The 11,743-nt window shown below is 47.3% G+C and overlaps 1 protein-coding gene across 1 annotated transcript; it reads left to right on the forward strand.

Annotated features, from left to right (window-relative positions):
* Positions 1–7,195: 7,195 nt before the first annotated feature.
* LOC128402493 (uncharacterized protein K02A2.6-like) lies at positions 7,196–9,784 on the forward strand (the record flags this gene model as incomplete). The annotated part of the gene is made up of 2 exons (XM_053366660.1): positions 7,196–9,037; positions 9,659–9,784. Coding segments are annotated over 2 exons (1,968 nt in total), but the record flags the coding sequence as incomplete, so codon positions are not given.
* Positions 9,785–11,743: the final 1,959 nt, after the last annotated feature.

Raw genomic sequence — 11,743 nt, forward strand, 5'->3', positions numbered from 1 at the left:
TAAATAACAGACATTTGAGTAAAGTGGGGGTAGAGGGGTACTAAGAGGAAATGTGAGAGGAAAATGGTGGTTTTAGGCAACAGTGGAGTTTTGAATTTGAGATTACGTATATTGACTAGGAAATGTGCACAATTCCCTCTTCATGAATGGCTGAAGTGTACATTCTTCATGAGGCTTGGTGAATGCGCACAATGGCCAGTTGCTATGCACATTAAGCTCTCAACACACAACCACACACCCCTGTAACTCTGCTTGTTTCACCTCACGTGAGTAAAACACTTCCTTCCCAAATATCTGAGTTGATTCCAGGAGATCACTCAATGAACCAAGGAGGGGAGAACATGGCTTTTAAAGGCACATGAAAAATTGTAGTCTCTTTCGCCACTTTAGGTTATAGTTCCATTATAGTCATAATAATAAAGCAGAACTATTAGTGAGAAAACATTTTTTTAAAATAAAATGTTGTGCTTTCCATTTTGAAATGACATGCAGATATCATAAATACAAACAGAATACAGTAATGATATGTCTTTGCTGGCATATGCTCAGCAATGGATATTAACATTTTCTATGTGGCCTAATTAATCAGTTATTTTCAGAAGTGTGGCTTTGTTTCTGAAAACAATTATGGATTCAAAACTGGATGCAGCAAGTTTCACGGATGTGATATTTTAATGAAAGTGGCTTGGCCCAAAGCATTTGAACACATTTGGGTTTGCTGAAGCGTAATTGTTTAATATCATATGTTAACTTCTAATTGCTGAGTTGTGGTTATAGCTCTACTTCCATTAGGTGACGGATGAAATCTTTGATGAACAATGTAGTCCTCCCACAAACTGCACAAAGAATAAGGGTTTATATGAATAACTTTGCATTTATGCTTGTAATGAGAACAAATGGACTAAAACGGAGGGTTATTACTCGATTTATTGCTAGAACATGGATGTGCAGTAAGAAGTGATAGGATTATGTTTGCCAGCATATTCATGTAGGATTTAGCCACTGAAGCAAGTTCTGGCTAAATATTACCAAAGGCAAGTCTTGAAGCTCATGCATCTCCTTGGTTCATTACGACCAACTTATGAAGAAGACTGTGTGTATTGTATATTGCTGTGATTACATGACAGGAAGCATGGGATTGAATTTGGTATATGGCTCAGGATTCACCAGACTGGGAAACCCAGGACTCAGCTAGATTGGTAAAGAAAAAGTGTTTTATATGCAATATAACACTGAGACACCAGATGGTGCTATAGAATCCCATCTTTCCCTACAGGATTTCCCTGTAATGCATTTAACTGAATTGCTTCTTTGACATGTCTAGATCCAGGCCCAATCTCACACTTCTCTAGTTATAGATTTAGGCTTGAAAATATGTAGGCATGGTAACACTTCTGGTTCCAGAAGCAGCAGGACCTAATCTTCACTTACCAGGGTTGGCTTTGTGTGGCTGCCTACCTGTCAACCCCATAATACCATGTGATTGACAGGTGGGTGCCCATGTCCCCCTGTCAAAAAATTGCACTTCTCTCAATTTTGTAGTGTTATTATCCAGCCAAGTTCTCATAATGGTGGAATGTGAGGCACTCAATTCACTCTTAACATAGGGCAATGACTGTGGTCCTATAATTGTTAATCGTCTGTGTTTTCAGGTCACAAAATTCTGCTTTCTTGGATGAGGAATTTGGCTGTTTCGAAGGTATTGCATTGAGGACATCTTTAAGAAACAAGGAATAAGATTCTTTCTCTGAATATGAATTATTGTTTGAATGTATAGCCGCAACACTTTGTTAATACTCTCTCGCCAAAGGAACAATATTTTCTGAGAAAGTAAAATTGCCAGGAAGCTGTAATTCACACAACACATGAAAATATAAATTCACCACTTAGCCTGTGACAAAGCACGGCATTGAGTTTTTCAACCATAAATAACTATGAATTTGTCAAATGACATCTTGGCCCATAAGAACAAATAGTTTTCTTTGAATACTATTCTCCACAGCTACATGAATTGAGTAAGTGCAGTCTTCCTTTTTAATCAGCAGTTCCCACTCAAAAGCCATAGTAAGACACAAGAAAGCAGAGCATCTCAGAAGGTTCCTTTTACTATTTTTATATTGGACACAGTATTTAACATGTGAATGAGTTGTATGACTGGCTGACAAAGAGAGCAGGCTATCTATTAAGTCATCTGACACTAATATACATGAATTAGGAGGAAATAATCTATGGTATGTCAGCACCGTGTTCTCAGAATTTCCACAGTAGGAAGATTTTTACATTATTATTAATCACAGATCCTGAAATGGATTGGAAATGGAACAGAATTTTAATGCAAATTGGCATCTCTTTCTCTCTGTCAAATAACAAACTAATATTACATTGCATTCTTGCTTCTTTAGTATGCCAGAAAAAATATATTCTTGTTAACTTCTAATGTAGGTAGGTAAAGGTAAAGGACCCCTGGACGGTTAAGTCCAGTAAAAGGCAACTATGGGCTGTGGCACTCATCTTGCTTCAGGCCAAGGGAGCTGGCGTTTGTCTACAGACAGCTTTCCGGGTCATGTGGCCAGCATAACTAAACCGCTTCTGGAGCGATGGAACACCATAACAAAAGCCAGAGCACATAGAAATGCCATTTAGCTTCCCACCGCAGCAGTACCTATTTATCTACTTGCACTGGTGTGTTTTCAAACTCCTAGGTTGGCAGAAGCTGGGAAAGAGCAACAGGAGCTCCGTTGCACAGATTTGAACTGCTGACCTTCTGATCGGCAAGCCCAAGTAGATGAGTGGTTTAGACCACAGCGCCACCCATGTTGCTTCTAATGTAATCACATATGGAGTACACATGCACCTTCCTTGTAGGACTAGGCCTACTGATGCAATAGCACCATGAGGGGCCATGTTAGTCTCAGAGCCTTTGGCACTATTGGGCCACTGGCTGGATCCTATATGAAAATGCTGGCAAACATAAACCTGACTCTGCTCACTACCTATCTGTGCTCTAATGGCAATTCCAGTAATTTTGATCTCTTGGGTTTAATGTGTGAGACTGCATGTGTGACTAATTGAATTAACTCTGCATGCACTTCTAGTTCTAGCATCGTTCTCATAACATAACTATAAGTTATTTAAGGTTGATCTATGGTGGTCTTACATTTCATGAGTGGCTGGTATTTCACGGTGGCAGATATCCATTTTTTTGTTTGTTTGTTTTACATATATAACTCACCTTCCTTCCAAGGAGCTCAAGGTGGCAAGCATAATTCTTCTCCTCCCCATTTTGCCCTCAAAGCAACCCTGTGAGGTTGGTTAGGCTGAGAGTGAGTAACTGGCCTAAGGTCACCCAGTGAGTTTCATGGCCTTCAGAGATGGATCTTATTGTCTGGGCCGAATGATGAGGTGGAGACGCTCCTTCAGGTATGCTGGGCTGAGGTTGTTTAGGGCTTTAAAGGTCAGCACCAACACTTTGAATTGTGGTCGGAAACATACAGGGAGCCAATGAAGATCTTTCAGGACTGGTATGTGCTCTAAGTGGGGATTTGAACCCTGGTCTCCCAGGTCTTAGTCCAACACCCCACCCTTTAACCACAATGGCTCTCATATAATGTCTATTTACCTGCACTCTCTGCCTTGCCATGGCAAAGGGGCTTGAATAACTCAGAGAAGCTATGAACTATGCCGAGCAGGGCACCCAAGATGAACAGGTCATAGTGGAGAGTTTTGACCAAACGTGATCCACCTGGAGGAGGAACCGGCATGCCACTCCAGTATTCCTGCCAAGAAAACTCCATGGACAAAGACAACAGGCATATAAAAGTTATGACGCTGGAAGATGAGGACAAGTACAAGTAGATTCAGAGCTGATGAAGCGGCTGGGCCAAAGCCGAAAGGACGCTCAGTTGCGGATATGCCTGGAAGCGAAAGGAAAGTCCAATGTTGTAAAGAAAAATATTGCATAGGAACCTGGAAAATGAGTTTGACCAAACTGCGGGAGGCAGTGGAAGACAGAAGTGCCTGGCATGCTAGGGTCCATGGGGTCACGAAGAGTCGGACACGACTAAACGACTAAACAACAACACCTGCACTCTCTATATCTTTACCACCATTTGTTTATTTTCTCTGTGTTTATAATCTACGGTACATTTTTCATAAAATATATCAATATAGCTTACAATATAAATTATACAATATACTCTGCCCCTTGACCCCAATGGGCTTTATTCCCTGGCCCCAGCACCCTACCGCTTTGCACCCCCAAACATTGCCTATGAGTTCTGTCCAGATACTCTAATTTTGTACAACTCTATTCTTAATACAATGAAACCTTCGGGCCAGCAGCAAAGAGGAGACGTTGCAATAATTGAGAAAGAATTGAAAACAGAGCAAAGGTAGAAGAGGGGGCAACTTTATTGCCAAAGATGAGATGAACAATGAAGATTTGCCTAAGAACATAAAAACTGGAAGGATATGTAGACTGACATAAGCATCCCAGTGACTACATAACTGCAGAACTAATGCTTGAACTTAAATTCAATCATGGAACATGGAAGTTTAAAGAAACAAAAGCTTTGAATATTTTCCATTTCCAAGTTGCAATTTCAAAATATATTACTCTTGACTATCACATTCAAAATATATGTAATGTTATTCAATGAGGATATTATTTCATAATCATAAAATTCTTCATATGTATAATGTTGGTGACTTTTCTTGAAAAGTCCACTTAAGAGACACTTAATTCACACCCTTGTTGTTCCTCTGCATTCTTTGTATGCAACAGAACATGCCCTGGCCCTGTCGAATAAAAAGAGCCCATATCTAACTGAGCCAGGGTTGTCTTTAGAAGATAGAGCCAGGGTTGTCTTTAGAAGATATGAATTAATTGCCAATTTCTGCCAAACTATGGATCTGTAATGTACCTTCAGTGGCTCTCTCAAACTGCAGCATTGTGACCCTTGAAACTTGCTGTTTCAATTTCTAAAAGTGTTAGCTTTTATCTTGTCAATTTGGCTAGCAGTGATACGAGATAAAGGTTTATCCTGATTTTAGGACTGCGTAACACCTTGGAAATTGACAATTGCTTACTTGTATCTTGACACTTGGTAATATCTCTCCGTACAGACACTGCAGCTGGACCTTCAGTTTTCAGAAGTGACAAAAATATACTTAACTATAATTGATGAAAGCTGGAGCCACTTAAAAAAAAGAAACATCCTGCACAGATACATCGTGGTACATTTTGTGGAGCAATGACACACATCAGCTAAAGGGTTAAGGAAACCGTACAATTGGAAACAAGAATCCAGATCAGAAAAAGGAAAACACATTAGTCAACGTTGTTTGACAATGCAGCTACTAAAGTTGCTACATCTGCAACAGGAGATAATTACTGGACAACTGCAGCCGGCTCCCTTGGCCAATAAAGCGAGATGAGTGCCGCAACCTCAGAGTCAGCCACAACTGGTCCTAATGGTCAGGGGTCCCTTTACCATTACCTTTACCTTTACCAGCTCACTAAACACCTTGGGTATCATCAGAGAGAGGGGATGACTAGTACCACTGATGTTATGTACTGAGTTGAATAGGATCCAAACTGCAGCAGTCTGATTGGTCCTAGAACAATAGGATCCAAAAGGCAGCAGTCTGATTGGTCCTAGAACAATAGGATTCAGAATGCAGCAGTCTGATTGGTCCTAGAACAATGCAGCAGTATGATTGGTTGGCAGGAACTACCCAATCATGCTCCAGAGAGAAGTGAATCCACAACCTGATTGGCTTACAGTAGAATTCCGGAATTAGCCAATCATGTGCAGCCCATTGTGTAAATAATGTATATAAAGCAGATACTTTGAGGGGACTTTCATTCATTCCTCCTCACCACTATGAGCTGAATAAAGAGCATGAAATCACTTTGCGACTCTGAGTATATTTCACTGGCGACGAAGGTGGGATCCCGCTGAGCTGACTGCCACACACAGCACCGCAGCACCGCCACCTGCCGCACCGCTGCCTCGCACCGTGTATCCAGGCTTCAGCTCCGGGACACAAGGAACTCAGAATGGCAACCGACAGCAGCTTCTCGCCGTTCAACCCAGCATCGGGAGACTGGGAAGCGTACGCCTCCCGTTTCACCTTCCTCCTAGAAGCCAAAGGGGTCACCGACGAAGAAGACGCCAAGAAGAGGGCGATATTCTTCAGCGTCTGCGGAGAGGAGACGTTTGAAATCGCCCGGGCTCTCCTTGCGCCTGAAGACGTCGCTACTGTTCCATACAAAACAATAATGGAACAGCTGAAGGGGCACTTTTCGCCGCAGCCCTCAGTGGTGGCTCGTCGAAATGCCTTCTACGCAAAGCGGCAAGCCCCTGGGGAAACCATAACTGGGTTTGTGACCTCTCTCCGCCAAGCCGCCTGGTTCTGCAACTTCTCAGAGCTGGAGAACATGCTTCGTGACCGCCTCGTCGGTGGCCTGAAGGATGAGAAGCTGCAACGACGCCTCTACGCTAAGAAGGACCTAACGTTCCAGGTCGCTCTGGAGGAGGCCCTGGCAACGGAGGCTGCCGAGAGGTCGACGCAAGAGGCACGGCCGAGCCAGCTGTCCCAACCGAGGGTCCACCACGAAGACCTCACCGACGACTCAGGATCCGACAGGGAGGAGGTGCACCGAGTACAGCAGCGCACTCAAGCAGCCCACATACCACAGCTGCCTCGACGAGGAGGGAGCTGCGCAAGCTGTGGAGAAAGTCACGAGAGGAGGACCTGCCGTTTCCGCAACGCAGAGTGCAGGCAGTGCAGAAAATTGGGACACATCGCCCGGGTGTGTCGGGCTCGGCCCACCCGACGCCAGGCATCAGATGACCAATCCAAGAGCCCCAGGTCCCGGGGCCCAACGCACCAAGGCAACTCGACAGAGCTCACGGACTTCCAGGTATACCAGTTGCCCCACCCCAACGTAGAGAAAATTTATGTTGACGTACAGATAGAGGGGGCCCCATGCCGCATGGAGCTTGACACGGGTTCAACTCTATCCATAATCTCGGCAAGGACCTTAAGGAAACTGTGTCCTACTGGGGGTCCCAAACTCAGGCCGGCCCCATTCACCCTCCGGGACTTCCAAAAACGTAAGGTCCCCACAATGGGGGTGGGGACCTTCAGGGTGCAATACCGAGGGCGGACGCGGCAACTGGACTTGCTTGTGGTCAAGGGCCCCTACATTAGCTTACTGGGATTGGCATGGTTTGGACCACTGGGGCTAGCCGTCACCGGGGTGAACCACACTAGCTTACAAGTGGACGTGGACGCCATATGCAAGGAATTTCCGGGGGTTTTCGATGGGAAATTGGGACAGTATACGGGCCCCCCCATTGCTCTACAGCTTGACCCCGCAGTACGACCGGTCAGGCTCAAGGCCCGCCGGGTCCCGTTCGCCCTGAAACCCCGTATAGACGAGGAATTGGACCGGCTCGTGGAGCAAGGAGTGCTGGAGCCGGTGCCTAATGCCCCCTGGGAAACCCCAATCGTCACGCCCGTCAAGCCTAATGGTTCAGTCCGCATCTGCGCAGACTACAAATGTACCATAAACAAGGCCCTCACGGCCCATGCATACCCAGTGCCAGTGGTCAGCCATGTTCTTGCCACCCTGGCTGGGTCGAAAATTTTTGGCAAGCTGGACTTGGCCCAAGCATATCAACAGCTGCCAGTAGATGAGGCCACAGCAGAGGCACAGACGATTGTGACGCACAGAGGAGCATTCAGGGTAAAGCGGCTGCAATTCGGTGTCAGCGTGGCACCAGGCATATTCCAGAATCTAATGGACTCTCTACTTAAAGGGATTCCTGGCGTCACCCCCTTCTTCGATGATGTGTTGATTGCCGGGCCCACACCAGAGGAGTTTGAGGACCGCCTCCGCACCGTTCTGCACCGTTTCCAGACGGCGGGTCTCAAGGTGAAGCGGGAAAAATGTCTACTAGGAGTGCCTCAGGTGGACTTTCTGGGATTTATGGTGGACGCAGAAGGGGTCCACCCGACTGGGGACAAGGTACGGGCCATTTGTGATGCCCCAGCGCCCAAGAACAAGACTGAACTTCAGGCCTTCTTGGGACTATTGAACTTTTACCATTCCTTCCTTCCCCACAAGGCAGCGGTAGCAGAGCCCCTACACAGACTCCTGGACAAGCGGGCCCCTTGGGTGTGGGGCCAGCGCCAGGAGGCCGCATTCCAGGCGGTCAAGGACTTGCTTGTCTCAAACTCGATCTTGGCACACTTCGACGAGAGGCTGCCGGTGGTGCTAGCATGCGATGCCTCGCCCTATGGAATTGGCGCTGTCCTGGGACACCAACTCCCGGATGGAAGAGAGGTACCGGTGGCATACTTTTCCCAGACACTCAACGCAACCGAGCGGAACTACTCGCAAATCGACAAGGAGGGTCTGGCAATTGTGAAGGGAGTAAAAAAATTCCATGATTTCTTGTACGGGCGGCCCTTCACCGTGGTGACTGACCACAAGCCGTTGCTTGGCTTATTTGCCCCTGAAAAGCAGACCCCCCAAGTGCTGTCTCCTCGCGTCCTCAGGTGGTCAATTTTCCTTGCCAGCTACCAGTATGCACTGATTCACCGTCCGGGGAAGGCGATGGGCCATGCGGATGCCCTCAGCAGGCTACCACTACCGGAAACAGGCCCCGACCCAGCACCTGCACAAGAGGTTATGAGCCTGGAGCTGCTTCCCGACCGCCCCATTCAGGCACAAGAAGTTGCACACCATTCCAAGAAAGATAAGGTCATCTCCCGGGTCCTGGACTGGGTGTGGAGGGGATGGCCCAGCAGCAGCCCCGGGCCAGAATTCGCCGGCTACACAACCCGCAAACATGAACTGTCGGCCCACAAGGGGTGCCTGTTATGGGGAAGCAGGGTCGTTGTTCCCCAGCCCCTCCGCAAAAGGGTCCTCACAGCCCTACACGAGACACACCCAGGGGTAGTAAGAATGAAGGCCCTTGCCAGGAGTTATGTGTGGTGGCCGGGGATCGACGGAGAGATAGAGGCCTGGGTCAAACACTGCCAGGCGTGCCAAGAATCCTGCCCAGATCCCCCAAGGGCCCCAGTCCAGTCCTGGGAGTCCGCCCGAGCACCATGGTCACGCCTGCATGTGGACTTCGCTGGCCCCTTTCAGGGGAAAACATTCTTCATAGTGGTGGACTCCTACACCAAATGGCTGGAAGTCGCACTGGTACCGTCCACTTCTACGTCCGCAGCCATCCGGGTACTACGCAGGCTGTTTGCAACCCACGGGCTCCCTGACACTCTCGTCTCAGACAACGGGACTGCATTTACGTCAGGAGAATTCCAAACCTTCACAGCGCAGAACGCCATCCGCCACATCCGTTCGGCGCCATTCCATCCTGCCACCAATGGCCAAGCAGAACGCATGGTGCGGACCACCAAGGACACCCTTCGCCGCATGACGCAAGGGGATTGGGAGTACCGCCTTGCCACATTCCTTCTAGCACAGCACAGCACCCCCAGCTCAACAACTGGCCGGAGCCCCGCTGAACTACTAATGGGTCGGCGCCTTGCAATCAGATTGGACCGCCTTCACCCCGATAGAGCTCAGGATGAGGTAGTGGTGGGGGAAGGCAGGAAACCCCGGACCTTCGAGGCCCAGGACCCAGTGTACGCAAAGAATTTTGGGGCAGGCCCAGCATGGGTACCCGCCACAGTCACCAGGGTCACTGGCCCCGTGTCGTACGAGGTGCTAACAGATGGGGGGCAATGCTGGCGCCGCCACTGCGACCAGATACGGCGACGATTCCCGGGAGAAAACCAGGAGGAGGAAAGGTCAGAGGAGTCCCAAGGGAACAGAGGGGCAGTGAGGCCCATAGAGCACGAGGGGCCAGCAGGAGAGGCAGAATCAGTAAATACAGAGAGGACCTGCGAGGCCGAAAGGACACCGGAACCAGAACCACGACTAAGCAAGCCGGTTGCGCCAGACCAAATAGCCCCATCACAGCCAGCATCCTTGGAACACGAGCCAGAACCTGAACCCCGGACCAGGGAACACCCCAGGCCGCAACGCACACGTAGGCCGCCAGCGTACCTCGAGGACTATGAATGCGACCTCCCGGGCAGGACTGGAACTTAGAGGGGAGGGGTGTTATGTACTGAGTTGAATAGGATCCAAACTGCAGCAGTCTGATTGGTCCTAGAACAATAGGATCCAAAAGGCAGCAGTCTGATTGGTCCTAGAACAATAGGATTCAGAATGCAGCAGTCTGATTGGTCCTAGAACAATGCAGCAGTATGATTGGTTGGCAGGAACTACCCAATCATGCTCCAGAGAGAAGTGAATCCACAACCTGATTGGCTTACAGTAGAATTCCGGAATTAGCCAATCATGTGCAGCCCATTGTGTAAATAATGTATATAAAGCAGATACTTTGAGGGGACTTTCATTCATTCCTCCTCACCACTATGAGCTGAATAAAGAGCATGAAATCACTTTGCGACTCTGAGTATATTTCAACTGATTTTCAGACAGAAGTGAGACAGACTATTTCCTAAGTGTATTAGATAATTATTGAGGCTGACCCAAATATCCTGCAACTGAACCTTCAGTGGGAGAGCAGGGAGGGGTGAAGCCTGTTTGAAAAATGGGAAGTGATATTCATGTGGGAAAGGGCTTTCAGAGGTGAGAGCTCACATTGCTCTGTCCAAGCTTCTGCCAACCTAGTAGTTCAAACACATGCCAGTGCAAGTGAACCACTGGCAGTCATCTTTGAGAATTCCTGGAGAACAGGCGAAGTCCCGGCAGACTGGAGGAGGGCAAATGTTGTCCCTATTTTCAAAAAGGGGAAAAGAGAGGACCCAAATAATTACCGCCCAGTCAGTCTGACATCAATACCAGGGAAGATTCTGGAGCAGAATCCAGGTTATAGAAATAGCTGCAGACTGTCACTAGGGGCAATACACTTCAGTCTGAGCTTTCTCCTTGTGACTCTCCAGCTGCATTTCCCAGTCTGTATGTGCAAAGCAGCCTGGATTGTGGAGTAAATGGAAAGGCATCAGAGGCTTGCTTGCTGAGGAATACTAGTTGCAAGGGATGGACAAATCAGTTTCTGTCAGCTTCTCATTCCCCCCCCCCCAATCTCCAGTTTGTCCCATTTTCACATCAGCTTGCTTTTTTTAAGGTATGCATGAAAATCCACATGAATTTTGTGTGCATTTCTCCTAACATACACTTTTGCAAGGAATTTTGCAACTCTCCATAATACAACACATTTTTGTATGCTATTTTCACTAATCTATGCATTCTAGGGCACCCTTTCCCCTGTTCTATGCTATTCTGTACACATTATTTGTTTGGAAAGCTGTATTGTCAATTTTGAGAAGCACACGTTTTAAATAACATGCATGTTTTGGATTGTGTGTTGGTTCAGGAAAATTGAATTAGGTTGATTTGCATTGGAATATAAAATGAACAAATTTCTCCCCCATCCCTACTGGTTACTCAAATAATTGTAGAATTGTACAGTTGGAAGAAATCCAAAAGGTCATCTACCCCAACCCCCTGGAATGCAGGAATCACAGCTAAAGAATCCTTGACAGATCATCAAAGTTCACACTGGTGTTCTAAGGTCTGAACTGGCTCTCTCAAGCTTCAGTACACATCTTTCTTTCTTTTTTACAACAGAACTGTCAATCAAAAGTGGCCTCTTGGCTGTACTAGAGCTGGTAACAGTGATTTAAGCAA

Source organism: Podarcis raffonei, chromosome 1 (genome assembly GCF_027172205.1).
Source record: "Podarcis raffonei isolate rPodRaf1 chromosome 1, rPodRaf1.pri, whole genome shotgun sequence".
Classification (NCBI taxonomy): Eukaryota; Metazoa; Chordata; class Lepidosauria; order Squamata; family Lacertidae; genus Podarcis; species Podarcis raffonei.